The sequence below is a fragment of the Cebidichthys violaceus genome, unplaced genomic scaffold (assembly GCF_023349555.1).
Source record: "Cebidichthys violaceus isolate CVI_PGR_0920_01 unplaced genomic scaffold, fCebVio1.0.p SCAF_13, whole genome shotgun sequence".
NCBI classification, from domain to species: domain Eukaryota; kingdom Metazoa; phylum Chordata; class Actinopteri; order Perciformes; family Stichaeidae; genus Cebidichthys; species Cebidichthys violaceus.
The window spans coordinates 2215954-2240366 of record NW_027176296.1 but is presented as its reverse complement, the minus strand read 5'-3'; the positions used below and the strand labels follow the sequence as shown (position 1 = coordinate 2240366).

Genomic DNA, 24413 nt, shown 5'->3' with positions numbered 1-24413 from the left:
AAATGATTCCTCTAAATTGCAGACAATAACAAAAACAGTTGTTATTTGATTATTTTCCTTAGGAAGAGCAGCTGTGCTTTTTATTTTGAGCACTATGCTCATAATTCCCCCTTCAAGCACTTTCCATGCTCATGGGAATAAATGTCATGGCTTCTTCTCTTCCTCCTGTCAGATGCTGAATCTGTTTGTGGCTGTGATCATGGATAACTTTGAGTATCTGACGAGAGACTCGTCCATCTTGGGTCCTCACCACCTAGATGAGTTTGTCCGGATCTGGGGGGAGTATGACCGCGCCGCCTGGTCAGTGTCTCTGTGCTACACTAACATTTCATTAAAAGTAATGCTGTTCATGCTAATCTCTATAAACAGATATCTGCATATGAATGCAGAATCTGTCGGCAAGGGGCCAACATTGTGGGCGTTCTGTTTTTTTGTTTGTACTACCATTTAGCGTTTAAAAAAATTATCAGATATCTTTTTATAAAGATAAGCCGAACTCAAACTCTGTTCTGGGGTCTCAAGTTACTAATTAGACTGTAAACAATGGCCGGCGCACAGAAGAGGATGTCTTGAAGAGGAAGGGAAACCTTCAAAATATTAGCTGTACCCCCCCAGAGGCTTATCCATCGGCAGACCAATAGCCGATGGGCGCCGAGATTGTGCACACACTAATGCTACAGATTTCATTGATGTCAAATGATGTGTTGTACAGTCATGCTGTAAAATATTAACAGACTAAAGCAACTCCATGCACTTATACACACATATGGATGGAAGTTTTGGGGTGTCTGCCCAGCACGTTTGCTCCTGTTTGTGTTCGTTACAGAGTAAAGAAAATGTTTGATTTAATGCTGTGTAAAATGTTTCATGGTGGCCTTGTTCCCCTTACACTACAAGGCTTCAGTGATGCACCACTAAAGACATGTATGTTCTTTCCAGTGGTAGGCTCCACTATAAGGAGATGTACAAAGTTGTACGCACTATCTCACCTCCCCTGGGCTTTGGAAAGAACTGCCCGCACAGGGTGGCATGCAAGGTTTGGTTCCCCCAACAAACACCACCCCTCTGCCTCTTTCGTGTGGGATCCTTCCTAACCTCCTCCTATCCCTCCTTTCCTTTCCCCCCTGCTTGATCTTTAGGGGTGTGTTACTCAGGTCAAAGAATGACGACACTCGAGTTTTAGGGTACTAAGGAACAGGACATCCCTCATTCAGGATTATAATTTTATCAAGGCACTTCAAATTCGTACTTGATGCAGTTGTAGAGCAATTTGGGGGAGGCCTGTCTCTTTCTACCTTTTGGATCTGGTTTTAAATATATTTTTAGTTCTCTTTCACACACATACAAGGCTTCACAGTGTAAGTATTTGATATTTGTACCAGATCCAGTGAGGCTGTCATTCCTTTGCTCATCCAGTTTTCTCCTTTTCCCAGATTTCTATGCCCTGATGGCAGCATAGAAAGAATACAACCTGTTTTATTTTCCCCTACTTTACTCCCTACTCCTATGTGATGCCTTGTTGGAATAATCCTTTCTCTTGTATCTCCTCCATTCTTGTTCCTCTCTTTTACCCTCCACCCACTCCTGTCATCTTTTTCTCCTCCATCCCTTGGGAACACACACTCCCCAATCTCCTCAATTTCTTTTCCAACATCATTTCTCTCCCTTCTTTCCTCTTTCTTCTCCCTCCCTCTTTTCTTTTCTTTCTCATCCCCCATCTTCATGGCTACCTGGCGCCCCCAGTGGTCGTATCCATTACACAGACATGTATGAGATGTTGACCAACATGTCGCCACCTCTAGGCCTGGGCAAGAAATGCCCCTCCAAGGTGGCATATAAGGTAGACTAAACACTAGAGCCTAACAGGCACTGCCTTTTAATCAACAAGGACAGGCACTGTCAACTCTCATTTTGTGTGTCATACATTGGAAAAAACAAAGCATTATTTTTCTGTTGGCATATGATCCGATATTGCTTGTTGAAGTTCAAGTGTTTTTTCATTGGCAGGATGATAAGTGCTACAGTGATGATTTGCTTGTTTTGCTTTGAATCTTGGCAGAAGAAAATAAGACGTCATTATCTGTTTGCTGTTATCTGATGAAAGAGTCTTGGTGGAGTTTATTTATCAAACCAGTTACATTAACATTAATCAGAGAGTTGTCAAACATCTACATGCTGAATCTTGTCATTTGTAGAAGTCTGCTGTCAACTGTGCTCATGTCTTCCTTACTTCTCTGTTTCTTACATTTACCTGTCTGCATGCGCCTCCTGCAACAGCCTAATGTAACATCTGTGTGTAATGTGAAATGTACTATGTGTGTGTTGTTTGTGTGTGTGTGTTGTTTGTGTGTGTGTGTGTGTGTGTGTGTGTGTGTGTGTGTGTGTGTGTGTGTGTGTGTGTGTGTGTGTGTGTGAGTTTGTGAGCCTGCCAGCATGCTCCATCGCAGATGAACACTATACTCTTTCAGCAGTGAGTGTGTTGTTGTATGAGTTTGATCTGCTTTTATAAAACTAGATAAACAGCACATGCTGTTAAGAACTAAATGTACAGAAGGACAGGAGAGGGCAAGAAAAAGCATTTATTTTGAAAAAAATTGTCTACTCTTTGTGACCTTTTGTCGAGGTTGCAAAATTGTTGTATTGAGATCCCCAAAAAATAGCCTTTAACTTCTCAATATTGACATTCAGTGACAAGTTGTCAAAACCGTTTTCTTGGAAACATCAAATAAATACAAAGGTCATCCTCTCCATCCTTCTGTATCTGCTGTATTTGTGTTATCTTATTTCAAATTTAACTTTATTTAAACAAAGCAAACTGTACTATATGAAATTATGATTTAAGTGGAACTTTTTCTTTTGTAATAATGCTCAGAAAGGTCATGGTTGCTCATTAGTTGTTTAAAACTAGTTGCCCTGAAATCATAATTTGATTATCTAATTATTTCTGTGACATATTGATGGAGTAGTAGGCAAACTGGGTGTTTTTCCTTTGAGTTGAAACGTATTCAGTTTATTATAGAGTAACACAATGGCATTCCTGCCTGTGTCCGACCTTGATGATTTAAACTCTAAACAGTTCATTGTCAAGTCTGTTGGCTAAACAAATCGTCATCTTGGAATAGCGAGATTTAAAAACTGTAAAAACAAAAACTGTAATTTGTTATCTGTAGATAATGGTAGTATTTAAGTCAATTATAAAGAGATTATGATCCACCACAGCCACTCTGAGCATCCACGCTTTACTGTGGTATGTTGTATAATGGTGCTGGGTTGTGTCTGACTATGATACTTTCTCTGCTGCCATCAGAGACTAGTCCTGATGAACATGCCTGTGGACGATGATATGTCCGTTCACTTCACCTCCACCCTCATGGCCCTCATCCGCACCGCCCTTGAGATCAAGATAGCCAGAGGTTAGACCAAATATCAAAACCTTACTGGCACACATTGACTGTGGTGTAAAAGTCATTCAATCACACTTGATGTATTTTTTTTATTTATCTCCAGGAGGGGAGGATAGAAATCAGATGGACCTGGACCTGCAGAAGGAGATCGGTATCATCTGGCCTCATCTCGCTCAGAAGACATTAGATGTGCTGGTTCCCATTCACAAAGGTCACATCAGACAGTACACTAATTCACACCTCAATGAAAGGAAACATATACATGTTATCTATCATAGTAGCTGTAGTAGTAAGTGGTAATTAATTTGATAATGTACTCTTGAAGGGTCATGTACTGTAAGTGGTCTGATGCTTTCTCCTTTTTCAGCCAGTGACATGACCATTGGGAAGATCTACGCCGCCATGATGATCATGGACTACTACAAGCAGAGCAAGGCCAAGAAGCTCCGACAGCAACTAGAAGAGCAGGTGCTTCTCTTTTTTTTATGTTTAGGTGTATTATGACAAGTTTTTAATTTAAATGTATTCCTAGGAAGCACCCAGCATCCTCTGTTGTGCAGTGGTTTTATTGCATAATTCTGTTCTTTTTCTCTTGGCCATCATTTAAAAAATTCCATTTTGTACAGTTTACCTGTTTGGTTAAAAATGTAGCCTGAGAACTGTGTGTACTAAAACCCAGTCAGTTTTATTTGATCCATGTCCACATGTAATTATAGGAGGGCCTGTTTTAATTTCCCATCCCCCCCCTGTGTGTGTTTATCTCCCCCCATAGAAACATGCTCCTATGTTCCAGCGTATGGATGCCTCCTCTCTGCCTCAAGAAATCCTCTGCAATGCCAAATCCCTTTCATTCCTCAGGCACAGCGCCGGATCTGCTCTGTAAATATAAAAACCCACACTGTTATCTATATTGGTTTGTGGTTACTTATGCTGGTAGGATCTGGGCACTGATTGACTTTACAGTTGCTTTCTGTTCCTTTGATCATCATCAACAATGATTGACACATGTACGCAGGTATATAATGCAGTGTCCGTGTCCGTTTGTGATCCTTCAGCACCAGAGGAGGTTTCGTGGCACTTAGCCCCATCTCTCCACAAGAGATGTTCCTGCAGCCGCTGTCCCGCTCCAGGGAGGAGAAGGAAGAAGAGGATGACGACGACTATCGTTCACCCTACCTCCCATACCAACACCCACATCCCCACCACCATCATTTGCACACACTGGTAACCGTAACATGTAGTATTGAGAAAGCTACATAATGATAGCCATCAACTAGTGAATCTGATCGACCAAAGTCCATTAATGGCAATAACCACCCTCTTATAATTTGCTAGTTTTACTACTGCAAGAGAATAACAAAATATTGTAATTTAAACGAACACAAGAACTATATGCAACATCTGTACTGGGATACATTGTTTATTAATTAACTTTGTTGTTGAACCATTATTGAGCATCATTTCAGAGACTCGGAAAGAGAAATAAACAAGAAACAACCAGCCGTCTTTTCTGTGGTGTTTGTGTAGGTACCAGAAGTTGTGGATTATAACCAAGTGATGCAGCAAGCCAGGCAGGACCCAACAGCTATTAAATCCCCTCAGCGGACAGCATCTACCAGAGCGTCCTCCATGCCCAGACTGGCTGTTGATCCACCGGTAATAAAGAGTAATTACTTTTAATAAAACTGATATTCACTAACTAACAAAATGTGTATAAGAAAGTGCTATTGAAACTATTGAAATTAATTCATTACATTTTTTCTAGAGTTTGCCAATTGCATAATGACATTTTCAGTATATATGCCTTCATGTATATATGTGTATTATGAGAGTGTGTTTATATTAGGTGTCCTTCACAGTCGCTTATGTGATTCCTTCCTGGTTCTTTGATGTGTGTGTAGCCCGGGATGTCAGCAGACAGTAAGCTGATGAAGCGCTCCTTCTCTACCATCGGAGACCAGTGTGTGAACGGCCTCTGGCAGGAGCAGCACTCTCTGGAGAGAGTCAGTCCTGACGGCACATACAGGCCTCGTCAGAGGAGCTACAGAGGTCACTGAACACACGTTGCATTACATCGCACCTCATACAGCCTGATACATATTCATAGCAATGTTTAGAAGTCATGGAAGTAAAATGGGCTAAATCCATGTACAGTATTTGCTGCAACCCGTTCAAGTGATGTGCATGAATTCAGTTGCTTTTGAATCACAGTTGACTTTAATGTCAGAATCAACATATTTTAGCTAAAGTGACAGCAAGGATAGTCCTCATTACAAACTGAATATTTAGTTTTATCTTTATTGAATGAACAATCAAAATTAAACAGTATTAATCATTATTATTTAGAGTGTGATTCCTGCAATTTCCTTAAATTATATAATTAGGGCCCGAGCACCGACAACATCGGGCCACGAGGTCCCTATTGAAATTGTAGGAATTATTATTATTAGGGCCCGAGCACCGACGAAGTCGGGCGAAAGCCCTATTGTAATTCAAAGAATTATTAGGGCCTGAGCACGACGAAGTCGGGTCGAAGGCCCTATTGTTTTTGTAAGAGTTATTAGGGCCCGAGCACTGACGAAGTCGGGCGAAGGCCCTATTGTAATTCAAAGAATTATTAGGGCCTGAGCACGACGAAGTCGGGTCGAAGGCCCTATTGTTTTTGTAAGAGTTATTAGGGCCTGAGCCACCGACAACGTCGGGCCAGCGAAGGCCCTATTGAGTTTCTAAGGGGTTTTATTATTTACTCATGAAACTTTGTACATATGTCGTAGGTGATGAAATTAAAGATCTCATGTGGATTTTTGGCTTGGTCGTTATAAATTGTCTCGATAGCGCCCCCTGCAGATTTTCAACAAAGCAGCCCCAGCGCCTCGTTTAACCTACATGTATGAAATGTGGTTGGCACATGTATCTTATGGAGACTTAAAAAAAAGTCTCTTGGGACCATGCTCTAAAATCAACCAAAAGTCGGCCATTTAGATTTTTATGTGAATTTTCCCTCGATTTCTAGTCACTATACTTTAACGAACTCCTCCTAGGGACTTTGTCAGAGCCACTTCACATTTGGACAGTACAATCCAAAGACCTTTGTGATTTAAAGTTATTAAAAGCTTTATGTTTGATGGAATGGCGTAGCTGTGGCGTGGCGTTCATTTTATGCGACTCCCATTAAACTACGTTTTCAGGCTTTGTATTTTGACAAACTCCTCCTACAGAGTTTATGCGATCAACATCAAATTTGGTCAGGACAATTTAAAGACCTTTGTGATGAAAATGTATCAAAATGGTGAGTTTTCATTGAACGACCTTGACATGGCGTGCGCCCACTTCGCTCACATTTTGTGCCATTCGCTATGAAAGAGGGAGTTGTTGTAACTCAGAGGTACATTGTCCAATCTGCCCAAAATTTGTTATGCATAATGCTATTTCAGGCTTGAGCACATTTCCATGCCAAAATGTTTTCAAAGTCATAGCGCCATCTACTGGCAAAAGGAAATGACACGTTTTATACTTTGATGTACTCCTCCTCGCCAGTTGATCTGATGGACCTCACATTTTCTGAGGAAAGCCTTGAGACATTGATGATACTTCATCATGAATTTTGTGAGTTTTCGTTAAAATATGTTGCCATGGCAACGCATTATTCACCGTGAAATGGAAGCTCAGTTTTCTGTGGCTTAGGATGAACAAATAGTCATGGAACTTTGCACATGTGTCAAAGGTGATAAACATAAATAACTAATATGGGGTTTTGCCTTTTCTTTTAGAAATTGCTTGACAGCGCCCCCTACTAATATTGAATTTTCCATTAAATTTTGACCATTTCTAGGCGCTATACTTTAACGAACTCCTCCTAGGGAATTTTGCGGATTCAATTCAAATTTGGTCAGTACTATCTAAAGACCTTTGTGATTAAAAGTTATCAAATTCTTTAACTAGTAGAATATTGGTGTAGCCCTTGTTAAAAATTAATTCAGACATCAGGATATAAATAGTTTTCTAAAACCAAGTTAAAACTGTACAAGTATGGGTAAAAATAGATAAGGGTGGATAAAATGTATTTCAATAAGAGACTCATCTTTACAGTTCAAAAGTTGCAGTTCATGCAAATGAGCATAGTTTGTTTGATAGGTACATGATTCAGAACGTGTTCTCCCTAACAGCCTAACTTGTGTAGCAGTATGATATGTCAATCTTTGTTTTGACTTTGTTTAATTGGCTTGTCCTGAAACTAACAGCCAATCCAAGCCCATTCTCATGTAGAGAGTGGGGCTTAGTCGTATGTGGCCAGGTTCAGTGTGTTGGAGAAATGGAGAAGCGAATTATCACCATCAAGTGAATAGTGACTATTGTGAGAGTGCAATAATGTTCATAACTTAATGGCTGACGACCAGTTATCCTATGGTTTGGACTGTTGTGATATACCAGAGGTAAATACGAGTTTGTGAATTGTTTTCTATACTGTGACTAAATGTTATAGTGTTAAACAAGTTGTGTTACTAATCGCGATTAGCCGTTAGCATTAGCATAATAACCGTTAGCTTTGCTTTCATACTGTTAGCTGTGCTTTTATACTGTTAGCTGTGCATTTGAAACCAGTTGTTAAGCCCCAGCCTATTTTTAGGCCTCAGCTCGAAAATAGCATACCCATACTACAATGAGTGTAGCGTTGCAACTGTAAGGGCTATTTTAATACTTTTGGTAATAAAATATCCCTAACACTTGTGAGATGTGTTTATATGTGTAAATATCAGTAGATATGTTACTGGTTAAGAGTAAATTAAGATGGCACACAGCACAAATTGAAAATTCTAACTTTCGCCTGAAAAAAAAAAGCTATTTCAGGATATTGTTTTTTAGAAATCATGTAGATCCAAGCTTTCAAGCTGTCCCAGATCATAGAACTATATGTCTCTATTCACATTTTCACTTAGATAAAGTGAAGCATTTATAAGCTAGAGAGGATACAGTACAGAAATTTCAGGCGAGGATTCCAATATTTACACATTTACACATGTTGCACAATGTGTGTTATTTTAACTTTATCATGTACCAAACTATATATTTCACTTGTATATATCACTAATGGTGTTCACTACATCTAAATAGAGCAGGTTGGGCTTTATTTGAAGGCCCTAAGCCCTTTCTAAGTCTCTGTGTTCATTCAACTTTTTTCAGATCCAGCCCTCTCTCTGTTCAGGGCTGCAGCTCAGCCCCCCTTTCTCCGATTTTCGCCATTGAGCCCTCCTTCGAACCGTATAAGCCAATAGAATTGCAGGGAGTTGAAAGTTAGATGATTGACGGCACTATTAGCCAATCAGAATCAAAAACGTCCCATCTGATGTCAGATCTGAAATCCAATTTGCTGAGACTACATCCCTCCCCAGAAGAAGGGGATATACAAATATTCAAAAACGCAGCCCGTGCTACATTTGACCTACATGTATGAAATTTGGTAGGCACATGTATCACATATAGACTTAAAGAAAAGTCTCTTTGGACCATACTCTAAAATTAACCGGAAGTCGGCCATTTTGATTTTTGTGTGAATTTTCCCTTGATTTCCATTTGCTATACTTTAACAAACTCCTCCTAGGGACTTCGTCAGATCCACTTAAAATTTGGTCAGTACAATCTAAAGACCTTTGCAATTAAAAGTTACTCAAAGCTTTACGTTTGATGGAATGGCGTAGCTGTGGCGTGGCGGCCATTTTACGTGATTCGCCATTAAACAACAAGCTGATGTAGCTCCACTGGACTTGCTTAAATCTGTCCCAAACTAGCCATACTTTATAACAGTCATTGCCTGAGGATGTCTACAAGCCAATTTTCACTCAAAGTCATAGCACCACCTACTGGCAACAGGAAGTCAGCGTTATGTGACAGACGGATTCCGATTTACATGACATTGACATGTGGTCTGCCCTTGATGTAGAGCAACTTAATGCATGTTTGCGTGTGTTCTGTAGTGCCACATAGTGGATGCAGAAACTGGTGGAATATTTGCACTACATAATTTCCAGCATCGCAGAGTCCAGCGGGAGAAATATATTAAACTATGGGACGCGTCGTCCGATGGTCAAAGACATTCGCGGCCACGTCTGCCGGCGTCCTGCCAGTACCCCCAAGACACGGGAAGGTGCGAGGGCCCGTCCATCGCTGCTTGCAGCTTTAATTTTACCTGTAATTTATATGGTGAAAAAAAATACGGATTTCCCTTTAAACTGGATAAATCGATGTATTAGGATATGTTTAACACTATGATGTCCACAAGGATGTTTTACATGCTTTGACCTAAAACTGAGGTGTTTTTTTTCCCCTATATTTATTTTTTTGACTAACTGAAATCTACCCGCCTCTTAGGTCCTCGAATAAACCACAAAGAAACAAGCAGTCATGAGAGAGGGCGATCTAAGGAACGGCGCCACCTGCTGTCTCCTGACGTGTCCCGCTGCAACTCTGAGGAGCGCAGCCGCGATCCATCATGTGAAAGGAGACGGTCACGTTCCCCTAGCGAAGGACGCACACACACCTTACAGAGACAGGTAAATTACACACTAAAGCATTAGTTTCAGAATTTGTGACCCAAAGTTGTGCTGGTTTTTATCGCACAATGAAGTGAGGGACTCCAGTGAAAACCAGTAGGACTCCTCTGCATCATTGTGCTTCTGTTGTTTCCAGGTGAACACATCAGGCAGCCCGGCCCATTCAGCCTCAGAGTCTGGTACTCCTCGTAATCGGCGCCAGCTGCCGCAGACGCCATCTCGCCCGCGACCGTACATCTCTTACTCCCCTCTGGTCTGCCAAGCCAACACCTCTCCCACACCAGCAGCCCCCTCTGAGGACCAGACCCTGCCTCAGGATGGCGCTGGTGGCTCTGCGGGGACCGCCTGGAGGGCTGAGAAGGAGGGCGGCCCCCTAACTGCAGCTCAGGGGTCATCTGGCGGTCAGGTTTCAGGACCAAGCAACCCATCTCCTCATCGCTACATCTCTGAGCCCTACCTACCGATCCACGAGGACGTCAGCGGTGGAGTGGCAGGCGACGGGCAGGAGACCCTTACTTTTGAGACTGCCGTGGCTAGCAGCCTGGGACGGGCCAATGCCATAAGCTCCGCTCCTCAGCTCAGACACTCCTGGCAGGTTCCTAACGGGCATTACCGGAAGAACTTGGGCCAAGCGGGTCCAGCTGGAGCCAGCGAGCTGCTAAGTGACACAGATGAGGACGACCGCTGCTAAAAACCATGAGACAAAGAGGATGCAGGAGAAGCTCCACATGGCACCACAAGGCTCCTCTGTGGCTCTGAGAACTTGTATTCTCAGTACCAGTAGCATAACAGGCAGGACTGAACTCCACTGCTATTAATCCGGACACTTGGGTGTCTGTCTGCAATGTGTTCTTGTGTTTGATTGTTTGTGTGTTTGTTGTAGCTGAAGGGAGGCTGTGTGTGTGGACACGAGTGTGTGTTTGCGCGTGTGTGCTCTCAATAGAGAAAAGTTGCCAAATCAAGAGAACAGCAGATACTCACTGTACTATAAGTCGATCACAGCAGCATACCCAAGCGTTGCCGAGCCGTCCCTCAAAAGTTAGTTTTGATTGTTTTTTGAACAAAATACGGTGAGTCGTCGATCCAAGATGTTCAAACCTCTCTTTGAATCCCAGAAACTGATCTGAGTGCGTTTTGTGTAGGTGAACAGATAGGTAGCATGTAAAAAAAAAAATGTAATACGATGAATGTATTTTAGCTTTTCCTTCTTATGTCCAGGTCATTTGAGAGGGTTGCTGTTTTGATTGTGCCTAGTTGTAAGAGTAGCAATGAAAAAAGGGTTGATTCAGTCGGATTTTGCCAATTTAGACTTCAACATAGTTCCTGTTTACAACAAGAGTATTCACATGGTTCAAGGGCATTATACAGTCACTAATCAATAGATATCCAATACAGGGAATCATGTTCCAGACCTTAAAGTGAGCAAAACTTCTAGTAAAGGTTATTTTTCTGTCCTTATGTGAAAACAATGATAGCGTACCTTCAACTGGAGCAGCACAGTATAAGTTTATGTCGGCTCTGTGGTGTGAAAATGATTCTGAAGATCTACAGAATAAGAGATGTTTTGTCTCAGGATACTGGACCACTGAATTTGTAATATATCACCTTCTGAAACCTTATGAAAAAATGTTCATCATTGGACCAAAAGTGAAGACGTGTGAAAATCAGAAGGACTAAAAGTGTCTCTTGCAGGTCAGTCGGCATGTTATCAAGCTGACGAGACCATCATAAGGACCGGACCCAGTGGGGATTTCACACAAAACCAGTGTTCTGCTTCTACTTTATGAACTATAGCGACTTTAGCCTGAGGTACAACCATCTGCAGGACAGACAGCCTGCGTGAAGGCAAAAAGGATGTTCATTCGTCACGTTTCTGTGCTGGATAACCGCTGTCGATGTCGCGTCAGAGAGGCGACTAAAGCCATTTTCTTCCGGTAGAGCCAGGGACGTGTCTTCTTCAGGATGTGTTGCCTTCTTTCATGTGATGATGAAAAGTTAATGTCCTTTTTACATGTCATGCAACATGGATGCTTTTACAAACGAGGAATAACAGGCACAGTATGGTTTGTCTGCAAGTTAACTGCCACATTGTTTCCGACTCGCAGGGGCCCATGTATCGATCAGTAGAATCAAGCATTATGGTATTTTCTGTGCTCTAGAGGTATTGTGATTTCCACATGCATGATCATGGCGACAATGAGAGATGTGGGAGAGAGATGTGTTATAGGGCTGCCTGATTGTTCTAATTTTTAATGTATCCATGATATTAAATGTGATTTAAAACCACCTCGCCAACAGAGTAATGATGAAATAGCAGGCAGAGAAATGGGGTTTTTTTCAGTCCCAGCACTGTCAATATCTTTGAACATTCCAACTTTCAACCATTTGTTGTTCCCCTTAAATAAGATGTATATTTATATCACGTGCTGTTGTGTTAGTGTGATATGTTGAGTTTGACATGTTTCTGGAATGTGAACATGGGACTTATCTGGACTGAGGATCCACAGGCCAGACAAGGTCACACTCACCTGCTGGAGTCCCAATCAGGAAGTCCTGGACTGAAAAATATGTATTTTAGCAGAGAATCCACCTCTGAAGTGTGTCGACTACGAAGCTCGATTCACACAGTATACAGGTTAGGTTAAGGCTTCAGCCTGTAGTTCATAGGGCCGTGCTTAACATGTACGATGCAGCCTAGGACTTAACCTTGATGTCCGTCTCTGTACAGAACAACCTAATCTGTGCCTGGGGAAGCTCGCACAAAGAGTTCCCTATCAAGCCTGGATTTCATAGATAACAGAAACTTTCTGGTAAATATGTAGTATATACTGTACAAAATAAATCCATGTTTAATTTATTGCACCGTTTATATTTTATTTGAATCATTACGCCTGTCAACGACTTTAACAAAAGAAGTGTTTACATATCTGTTCAAAGGACCATTAAAACAAAACCCTAAACCCTGTACTGACTGATATTACTACGTTTCAATATATTTTCTTCTTTTTTAAAAAATGTTTTTGGGGAAATTCTTGCCTATATTGGAGATTTGACAACAAAGATTATAGGAGATAAGGGCACGTACCTTTAAACTCCTAGGCCAACAGAATATAACTATTCTATCTTTAGCAATAGTGTTTTTTTGTCTTTAAAGTTAAATGTGTTATTATATACAAAGGCTAATTAGCCTTTGTATATGATACAAATGATACTTAAGTAACATCCTCAAGGGTATAATGGGCTTTAGAAATTTGATACCAACAGATTTGTACTGTCTGCAAACATCCCTCCATTAGAAAACATAAAAAGAAGACAAGATCAATATTAACAAGAAGATACAACTGCACTTGATGGAATTCATCTGCAACAATTACAACTTGTGCCTGTTCCTTTTGAGTTGCACGTACACACAAAAGTATCAAATAAGTGTAGAGTAAAGAAGTCAGGATGCCATTAGTCAAAGAGTGGATACATAACACAGGTTGATGCTTTATATGCACAGAATCTTATGAAACCATGATTTTTTATGGGTTTCACTGAACTCCCACTGACTCCGGGAACTTTTTATTTTGTGTGTTTCTGCACGTATGCCCACATATTCTCAAAATAACCAGGTGCAAAGATTTGAGTGTCCTGGAAGCAGATCAGAGGTGAGGTAGGTGAGATATCTAGTTTGCTGTTGAGAGATCAGAACATGAGCCGAGTGACAGAGATGCCAGTTAGGCCCGGCCCTCTGGTCCATGTTCTTCCAGCACCACTTCTTTCTCTGCACTCTACTGAGGACATGATGCCGAGCTCATCTTTGCTCTCAGTGCTCTGGTTTCAAGCTTATTTGTTTGTAGTGAACCATGCAGATGGTCTGTTTGGGGAAGTTAGCGCACCTCAGCAGTGTTATCTTCATGCCGCAGCAAAGGCTCATGGGAGGGACAGAGGAAATGTGACACTTGCAAGTGTGAAAGGTAGGCAAAGTTGGGATGAGGTAAATTTCTGATGGCTGTGTGTGGGGGGGAAATGTTGATTGTAGATTGTTTTTTGCATGTGAATTCAATATTTCCACAGGAGTGATACACAGAGAACATTTTGGGCAACTCTGACAAGAAACTGTGCCTCAAAAGACCAAGTTGTTGCCATATATTGAGAGCATTACCGATCCACTTTAGTCAAATACATCAATTTACAGAATTCTTTCAGTGTGAATCTCATTAGAAATGATGCCAGTTAGTGTCATTAATAATCTATATTTGTCTTGTGTTTGCAGAAGTGGATCTGTTACAGCTGTTGGACATGCAGTCAGCCACTCATTACAATGTGTCAACAACAAAAGATGACCGAGGATGTCCAGCATATCAGATCGGACAATATTCTACACTGTCCCTACCAACAGCTACAGTATTCGGCCCTCTGTAAGTATTACTAATTAGGCTTGACACAAGAGCTAATGTAAAAACCTACTGCTGTCCCGTTGACTCAATGAAACCAAACTCTATTTACTCACTGAACATGAGTCACCTGAGAAGTAATGCAGGAAGTTGTGTCATCTCACGCCCACTCCACTTCACACTGACCCAAACTGTACTCATCTGCTATACTATACTAATACTACTTACTTACATACTACCAATCTTATCTCACCAGTCTGGGCAGCAACAAGACTTTATTATTTTCTAACAAAGAATAAATGGCAATATAGTTATTTTTTGTACATTGCCCATAATGTATCCGTGATTCAAATTCACTGGAATGCGATGCAAAAAAAGGTATAACTCTACACCCTCATTCCGTTACCCTCCTTCAATAACATTACAAACAATAGTCTCTGATCACTGGTACTGTTTCTGAGTTTGCTTCTCCAGAAACACAGTTGTTTTTTTTATATGTAATTTTTGTACGAGATTGATTGAGATGTCTCTATGTTATATTTGTTTGTAATGACTTGCCTCCTGTTGCTGCCTTTTTGGCGTCATTGTAAATGAAAACTGGTTCTCAAATGACTTATCTGGGTAAATAAAGGTAAAATAAAAATAACATAAAAAATCATGTAATATGTTTAAAATCAAACAACATTTTAAAAATATTTCCAATTTACACACAAATCTATATGTTTTACAAATGATTTTTAATTTCCACAGAGCTGACAAGGTCTGACAAGGCAGACCTGTTTATCTAGGGATGGTTTTTCTTTCCATGATGTGTAGGTTGAAAGGATTTAGCTGAAGGCTTTGGTGTTAAACTTGACCTTGACTGTTTACACACACTCTGTGCTAATGCCGTCTGAATCTGTCAGCTTTGTGATACAGTTTACATTCACATGTGAAGCGGCTCTCTGTGAGGAAAGTCTTTAGTCTCTCTGTGACACCACATCTGTGGATGTAAAATCTATACTGTCCTGTATTCTCATCTCACAGCTGTCCATGTCCAGTGAAAGAGCAAGGAAAAATGTGCATGTGAGCGCGTGTGTGGGAGAGTCTTCTGTATGTGTACATTTATTTGTGAATGTGCTAACATTTACATGACAGTTTTCCAGAGGAGCTGAGTGTGCTGATGCGTCTGCGTCTGGGTCAACGTTGGTCAGAGGAGACGCCACTGTTGGTTATTTTAGGGCAGGAAGGGGAGGAGCTTCTTCAGCTGAAGGTGGGGCCAAGACTCTTCACTGTCGAAAGTGCCTGGGAACAACACTATGAGTGAGAAATCACACGCGCACATAAACATTCACACAACCAAAGACGAAGACCTAATGATCCACAAACAAACATTCGCCATTAAATGTGTGAAAAACATTTGTTTTAATCTATTCAGGTTGAAAATTCATCATCTTTGCAGATCACACAAAACATTAGCGCTAAAACTGGTTTAGTTCCCAATCAAAGTTGAATTTTGCTTGACTTGAGGTTAAAGGCATTTCTTTTTGAAAATATAGGAATATATTAGTTTCAATGTTGGACCCTTCACTTAAACCCAGCAAAGGTCACATAGACCAAGTCTGCATATTTAGATTTTTGATGGAATAATGCAATACATACTGATTTCAACCTACACAACTTGCTGCAACTCATTCTATGGATCTTCATCTATCTTAAGTTACTTTGTGAATGTGATTATCAGCATAAATGGTTTTAGTTGTTGTTGTTGTTGTTGTTGTTGTTGTTGTTGTTGTTGTTGTTGTTTTTGTTTTTAATGGGACATTCCCCTATTTGTGCAGGCTGGGTGTCGCTTTCAACATTGCAGCCAGTTCATCTTTTGACACTATCATTAAGGGAAATTTTACACATAATGGCTTTTAAGACCAACCTAACACCTCAGGACAGTAAAACACTGCTTTTTCGCCTGGTGTTACGCTGTAGATACTCTGTTCGGTTTCAGCAGCTGAAACACTAAATCACTGGCCATGTTTGCTGTAAGATTCTCACAGGTCTGTCTCACAGGTTTCCTGCTGCTCCTCTGTGGGACGGACTGTGGCACAGCCTCTCCCTGTCCGTCTCTCTGTCCAGGCTAGAGTTGTATCTGGACTGCTGTCTACAGGAAAGCGTCCCCTGGCACCTTGACCTGGAACCGCAGGTCGACACTTTAGGCCTGACGCTGCTGGGAGGAGCTTCGCGTCCTCACCACACACCCTTTACCGTAAGACCCGACTTCACCCGACACAGCCGTCCTTGGGCGGCAGCCCCTCACTCTTCTGATCTCAATGTCACATTCCTCACCTGGTCCACAGTCCTCCCCTCCCGACAAAAAAATATGGAGGGTTTTCTCAATGTGAACTTCAATGGCAAATTGAGCAAAACATAATCATCAGTTGGTTAATTTGTTTAAAGTTCAGGGCAAGTATGAGTGTAATCAATTCAAATAATTAAAATCTTTATATGAACAATCTAATGATCTGGGTACATTTATGGAAAAAGGGGAAACACAGCAAACCTTTTAGATGGTTCTTACTTGTCTTACTGTAAATACAAATACAAATCTATTATGTAGGTCTTACGTGTGGACTGCTGACGTTGCAGAGGGAATAAAACTAGAATGAAAGGAGGCTGATAAGGACAGGAAGCTTGTCTCTCATCCCAAGGCACATCAGTGACAGATGTGTTTTCTATTAAGTCTCACCTTCACCATCAATCTGCCCTGACTACAAAGGACGTACACCTACTGTACAGCAACAGCCCCAGTAGACAACACACCTAAGCGTCTGTTGTTGTTCACACTCTGTTCTAACTTGCAGAGTGTTAAGTGGTGGACACCGACCTGTCTGGCGCTGTGTTGCCACAGGAAGCAGGAGAGATAGTATGGGGCTTGGTCTACTGGGTTCATAATTTCTCTGTGCTGTAAATGTGCGATCAGCCAGGCCAGCGCTGGGCTCAGTCCTCCGAGGAGGGTGTGTGTTTTTCAAGTTCAGCCCCTGAACTTTAGTGTGTAAAGCAGCTGCTGTCAGAGGAGTCCAGAAGTTACCTTTATCAGAAGCCATGCAGAGTGCTGTGGTGCTACTGCTACTGAGCTGCGTAAGTCTGATTGTCTGTATCATTAATCTCTGTCAAAATGTTGGGGTAAACTTTAGAAACCTAAAGATTAACCGTTTGTTTAGAATTTCTAATCTCCTCATGGATTATGATAGCAAAGGGTTTTGAAACACTTTCTTGATTTCTAAAAACTATATTTTTTCAGATCATTTGATTAGATCAAGATGTATTGGAATTGTTATCTTTTAGTTTTAGTTTTCTCGTGCCATCTGGAAATATACTGTAAAAAGATACGGTACATCATCTTATAAGCTTTGAAATCATATTTGACCATCTTATCTTCAACTAGCTTTTCTGTTGCATTTAATGAGATTTAAGTATTTTCCTGTAAATGTTGACCGTGCAACAGTTTCTTGAGTGAGTTACATGGTGTTTCACCATTAGCTCACATATTTCTGAGTCAGGATTGGGGGCTTCTTACGTGTGCATGTGAGAGGATGAAAGGCAGGAGAAGATTTTCACATCAACGAGCAAATCTCGTAAAAATGCTGTGCAGAAAATGTCCACATCTTTGTCACTGTGAGAAATTGTAGAAAGATGAAGTTAACCTCAAAAACTCAAAAGGAGTGATGCAGTTACAAATCAGTGTATAATTTTACCTAACATACTCAGTGCTACATGTTGACTGCTGACAGCGTATTGTTATGACTGAATAGTCCACTTAAATTATGCATTTGTCCTTATTTTAATTCAATATGGCAAAATTAAATAGTTAATAGTTAATTAGTCAGTAAATATTCCTCTCATACATCAACAAGGAGTCAATTAAAAAAGGGACATACAATCAAGCCAGAATTGCCTACATTTCTTCTCTCCATTGCAAATTTTTTTCTCCACTTAATGAAAAGGGCTCAAACTAAATGGCAGGAGTATGCGATCCATAGCACAGTCGGACCATTGGGATTAGAGGCCAGGGAAAATGTATGGAGGATTCCAACAGTGATTTCCCTCCAAAAAAATCCCTTTTCTTAATGTCTTAATGTCTACATGTTGTATGTGCTACACCACAGCTGTAGAGTTATAAACGTGCAGTTTAACAGTGTTGAAATGATATGCAACCTTCAAAGCCATACGTGTACGATTTGAATGTTTCTGACCTCTGCGCCTGCTAGTGGTAATATGAAAAAAGACACTGTAGCAGACAGCAATACCTGCTGACTGCTATTGCAAAAATAAAATGTGTTTCACTGAAGCTATAAGCCAGAGTCTGAAATGAAGCTCTGCCTCAATAGGGACATTTGGGTTTTTTAATTTTACATTTGTAGATCATTTTTGCTGTGTTAATCCATATGTCATATATTTTGGTTGGGTGTGAGGTTGTTGTTTTTTTTGTTCAACCTCAGCTCCTAAAATAAATCTATAATAAATTGTGTAGCCAAAATACAGACACTTCACTGAAACACTTTGAAACCATATTTTTAATTCCATGGCCATTGCTGCTTAACATCTTATATTCTATAATATCTGGACTGAAATCTGATCCCTGGTTTAAACATTTTAGCTTTTATTTTCCCTGATTTCCTGAGCAAAAAAAATAACAATGTTGCTGCTAATGATTTCTATCTTTATTATATATTATATATTTCTCCTTTGATGGGTTAAAATCCTGAAGATTAATGGATATTTGGTAGTTATGATCAGGACTTATGTTTGTTTAAAAAATCGAACTCAATGAAGGTGAAAAATAATACAAATATGTAGTATTTTATAGCAGTTTTAGGACAAGGACATTTTTATCCTCTAAGGTAAAAGTGTGAGTTTTTCAAATAAATTTGACGCTACACAAAACAATGCATAAAATGCATCAAAATTAATGTTGTTGCTAATCATTGACATCTCCCTGACTGTGAAAAGAAAAACTAGCATCTAGTATACAGAAAAATAATTCAGTTTTTGTGTGTTTTTTTTTCATAAAATACAGTGACATTATGTATTAACAGTCTGGGATTTTTTAAAATTCAGAAAATGAAAATGAATAAATATTGATGATCAGGATTGAAGTTGGTGATAAGATTTAATTCAGTGAAAATGTAAAATAATACCAATATAAAACTTTATGGCAGGCATTGTGAAGTACAAGGGCCAAAATGGTCACCTACTGTCTCCTGTGTGTCTGTGGTGTGTTCAGGGCACCATGCAGCAGATGATCTTTGTCTTAGGAGATCCAACAGCAGCAGGGCAGCACTGTCAAGATCACAACAGCACCTGCTCAGCTCTGACAGACACACAGGTACAAACAGCACACTACTGTCAGCTACCAAAGACTGCAGGACTTCACTCACAAGGTTTACGTCCTGATAACATCTGCTTTGTTGCTCTATTTTCCTGATATTACAAACTTAACAGGCAGCACAGTGCTCCATCAAGTACAACAAATAAAGACAATCGTATTAGAAATAGATTGGTTGTTATTGATGTTGTGCTCATCCAAACATGTTCTGTTTTTGTTGCTTTTTATGTGCAGTATTTAATCACTAACCCTGACCCATTATAAAGGCCTGGAACTCCAACACAGGTGATTTCATTTATACTGGCTCATGAGCCCTCTGGAGCGAGTTTCACAGAAATATTTTAGAATGATCTTTAGCCGGTCTTATTTTGACTCTTAGAATAGTATAAAGGCTGACTTATTTTAAGATTTAAATATTAGAAAGGCTAACGCGGTTAGCACTGCATTGAGAATTGATGCTAGCTTTTTGTATCGTTACAGTCTTCGCTCAGTTTCCCAGTAAAATGTAAACTGTTGAAACATTTTGTGCCATGTTTTATAGTATGATAGAAATTCTTAATTTATCCAGAATGCAGGGTAAATTAGTCCTCCAAGAACTAGACAGTTTTGTGCAACCAATGATTTAGATGTCTATCTGAAGTCTAACTTTAAGTTTGATCTAAGCTACAGTCAAAGTCTCTCTTTGTGAAACGGGCGCATGAACAGGTTAAAGTTAGGTGGAGCTTTGCTGGGAATTATGTGAGCTCGCTAAACTTCAAGCAACAAAACTAACCGGCAGTTTAGGGAAATAACAATGAAGCTTAGTTTGTACACGCCCACACAGTCTCATTAGAACAGGTCTTATTAGGAAGAATTAGCTTTTTATTCATTGATGATATGTTAGTGTGAATGTATAGTCCTTCAAAGTATTCACCCACCAGTCCTGTCTGTCTGTAGAGGCCACTAACGTAGTGTTTGTCTCAGAGAGGTTTACCATCATAAAAATATGATTTGTTTTGGACACTAACTGCATGTTACACTTGTATGTGATCCCATTATTGTCTGTGGGAGTGTTTCCATTTCTGAACAGTCTCTTTTAACACCGCCAAAGAGAGCAACAATACTGAACTGTAATTTCTGCTTTAAGAAGCATGGTCTTCATTCCTGTGTGCTGTTTGTTTGATTGCATCCCTGAGGGATTAATTATTGTTATTACTTAACTGCTGATATTTATTAATTTAATAAAGTTGGACTAATCGCTAAATTGCTTGAGAGCTATTTAATGATATGGGCTGGGATGCCTGAGGAGGCAATTACAAAACAGTCCCGAATTGAGAAAAAAATGCCCTGCTCTCATATCTCTGTTGCTTTAAAAGTAGCTCAGCACACACAGTGCATGTTGGGTAATATTTCCCCCTATGCAAACTTTTACCCAGGAGGTTGCTGCTATAGATGAGGTGACCATTCAGCCTGAGATCAGAGTATCACCCAGAGCCTCCCAAGACACGTCACTACAGGCCGGTCCCACTGAGGTGACACCAAAACTGGATCCAGTGAGCAGCACTTCCCCTCTGAAGTTACATCCTGATCCAGAGGTTGTGCACACCAAAGCTGTAGTGAAAACCCAGGCTGACACAGACACTCAGACTGTAAACTCAACCAACAGAGAAAAGGATAAACCAAAAGCTGTGAGTAAGGAGGTAAATCAAGGTGGAGATACTGAACCGCAGCCTCCCTTTCTGACTGGAAATGAGCAGTTTTCTAATGCTCACCCTGACATATTCGAGACAACGGAGGAACCGTGGAGCACAGAAGGAAGTATCATAACCAGGACTCCTTCAGGCCACACACTTCAAACTGCTCAGTACCCGAGACAAGTTCATCAAGTGGTTGTTGAAGCAAAGAAAGATTCCAGAACAAGTAACAAGGAAAGTGCTGAAACAGCCATTTCAAGCCTTAACGTTCAACCCGAGAACCCCACAGCAACAGGTGTCTCATCAGAAGATGCAGACACTGCAAGTACAGAGATTGCTTTCTCTAATGGGCCACAGTTTGCTACTAGATCTACTCATATCTCAGGCCCCATCACAGAATCAGGGTTTGTCACTTCCAGCACGTACCCTTCATCAGAAGGAGGAGTAAGGGAGGGGAGACAGGAGGCATCGCCACTAGTCACTATACCTCCAGTAGATCCACCAGTTAAACTCTTAAGACATACAGGTGAAAATGTAACTGAGGACTTTGCTGCACCTCAGAAAGATCCAGACTCAAACCTGACTCTTTTAACTTCCCCACTCCAAAGCGGAGAAGCACTAAGCACCAGGAACACGGAGATTGAGACGGGTAATGTTTCTGCCGGTGAGATGAAAGAAAAAGAGGAAATGGATGTTTCACCCAGAACAGAAACATCACCACAGCAACTTCCAGGTGGAGAGCAGGCGAGCGGGACAGAGACAGACAAAATAGATTTAGAGGAGGAGGAAGAAGTGCAAAGGCATGCAGAGAAGAAAAAAGAAAGTTATGATAATGACACTGCCATTTCTGAGGATTATAATCAGTCCACTCCTGATCGGATCTCCCAGTTCGGCGCTGAAGGCTCCTTCATCAAACCAGAGACTGAATCCCCACAGCAGACTGTTAAAGCAGCCAATCAGCCGCCTACAAACACAGTCAGACGTCAGGGGGCAGGATTAAGACCTGGGATCAGAAGTCAAAGGGTAAGACATTGTTTACATTTAGCAGTACCTGTGTAAATATTCATAATCAATAATCAAAGCTGGATTTCACATTTTAAGTTATTTTTGTCGTTATAGGTCTTGGTATACTTTAAACATCAGATGTATTCACAGTGACACTGAGTACAGAGTGTTAATAAGGTTATAAATGCATAAACAAACCACATAGGACATTTTAATCACATTTGTGTGATATTCTCATCTCATTTTCTGTCATGACCTGGGATGAAATTGAGTTTGTGAGGAGCTGATTTGATGTCTAAGATGGCAACATGTATCTGTGTCAATTCTAGCACCTATAAAGACATGCAAGTGTGTGTGTGTGTGTGGTAGAGGCAAGGAAACTGTGGTACTGTGACCCTTCTGGAATTTCAGACTAAAGACTACAAGACGAGTTGTGGCAGAAGTAAACAAGCATCATCTGAAAAAAACATTTGATCAATTATAATTCAGACATGATAACCTGGGATACCTTCTGCTGTGGTTTAACTGTTCTCTGTCTAGGGAATAAGCACAGATAAAGTTTAACTTAGTTTTTATCAATGAGTCCTAATATGTTATAGTACATTATTTTTGGTAGGGATCCAGATCTAACCGTTCTTCCTCGCTCTTTTATCAGGGGTTGCAGGGTCCACCTGGGCTATCAGGACCACCAGGGCCGAAAGGAGACAAAGTATGATTTAAATTAAACCTTGAATTAAAAAAACTGTAATTTGAAATGATTTGCTTGAATTGAGTTCTAAACAGATGTGTATCGAAAAATACTTCACAACTTTGCACCCTTGTGTGCAGCTTCAAACTGTTAAGTTATTTGTATTTCTGCAGTCGCTTTGGGGTAGTGTTACATGGGGGGGAAATGTGGGGCACCTCAAAGAATTTGAAAAAAAGATATATGTTAAAAATGTATCCTTCCATAGAGTCAGCTACAACACCTGAACACAATGTTAGAGTGTGTAAAAACTAGCAAGCAAGCAGAGCAGTTGAAGCAGTTAGCTAAAGGCAATGTAAAGCTAAATGGTTAAAATAGATTATCTTAAAGTAATGGAGAAACAGTTGAAATAGCTAAAAGTGATTCATGATTGACATAGTTAGTGTTTTCTAAATGTAATGATACATAAAAGTCAGGGCTGAACAGTTGAAACGTTATAGCCATAAATAACATAAAGAATGTAAAGAAAGCAGTGGCAGGTGAAGAGAGCTAGTGTCTATCTAGCAAGCTAACTTAAATACATTTTTCTCAAGAGTTGGTCAACCAAACCAGAGATACAAAGTAAGTGAATATCAACCTTACATGTGTCAGGTGTATTGAAAGAAATATGACTCAATTAAGATGCTCGTGTTGTAATTATCATCTCGTCCTCTGCCTAAGAGAAGCACATCCCATTTTAATTCGTTCATTCTATTATCTTCTTTTTCATTTTCAGGCAACTTGTTATTCTCACAAAATTAATGTTGATAGTCTATATATTTAATACACATAAGATTGTATTTCCCCCTTATAATACTAAATATAACTTTAAACTGTGTGAGACCTTATAAGAGTGTTGAATTAACTTTACTTAAACCAAACAAAACCACGGGTCCTGTTTTCATATACATGACTTCTGATAGTTCATCACTTATGTTTGATGGAAATTGGCCGACTCACTTTGTCAGATAATCAATAACACCTCCACCCCTGATTAAACCTCAGATGCAGCCAATGTTGGTGCCATATGAAATTATTTCTGCAAGACAAAGCAAATTAAAGATTTATTTCTAGATTCCACAGATATACAATACATAAAATATGAACCTGAGGTATACTGAAGCTAAATGACACAACATTTGCAGGGCTCAATAGGAAGTTAATCTCAGGGCTGTTTTTGTAAGATTTTTGTGGATTTCTTCTGCACCCTAGTGGTCAAAAATGGGGCCCTGAATTATCAATTGTGAATGAAAAAGCCAGATTTGTATCTCCGTCCACGTTGATAAAAATGTAGAAAATGTAATCTAGACTCATTTTGTGT

At 40.2% G+C, this 24413-nt stretch overlaps 1 protein-coding gene across 6 annotated transcripts in view; it reads left to right on the top strand.

Annotated features, from left to right (window-relative positions):
• Positions 1-12907, top strand: part of LOC137870257 (voltage-dependent R-type calcium channel subunit alpha-1E) — an 87189-nt gene extending 74282 nt beyond the window's left edge. For 5 of the 6 annotated variants that reach the window (XM_068707331.1, XM_068707334.1, XM_068707332.1 and 2 more), the window contains 11 exons: positions 173-300; positions 1744-1840; positions 3308-3413; positions 3508-3615; positions 3772-3872; positions 4177-4283; positions 4460-4628; positions 4932-5060; positions 5306-5453; positions 9771-9952; positions 10089-12907. In XM_068707331.1, coding sequence (XP_068563432.1) covers positions 173-300; positions 1744-1840; positions 3308-3413; positions 3508-3615; positions 3772-3872; positions 4177-4283; positions 4460-4628; positions 4932-5060; positions 5306-5453; positions 9771-9952; positions 10089-10643 — 1830 coding nt within the window. In that variant the 3' untranslated portion in view covers positions 10644-12907. Of the gene's footprint in view, positions 1-172; positions 301-939; positions 1037-1743; positions 1841-3307; positions 3414-3507; positions 3616-3771; positions 3873-4176; positions 4284-4459; positions 4629-4931; positions 5061-5305; positions 5454-9770; positions 9953-10088 lie in introns of all 6 variants that reach the window. The other variant, XM_068707336.1, reaches the window with a different exon arrangement.
• The last annotated feature ends 11506 nt before the right edge of the window (positions 12908-24413 follow it).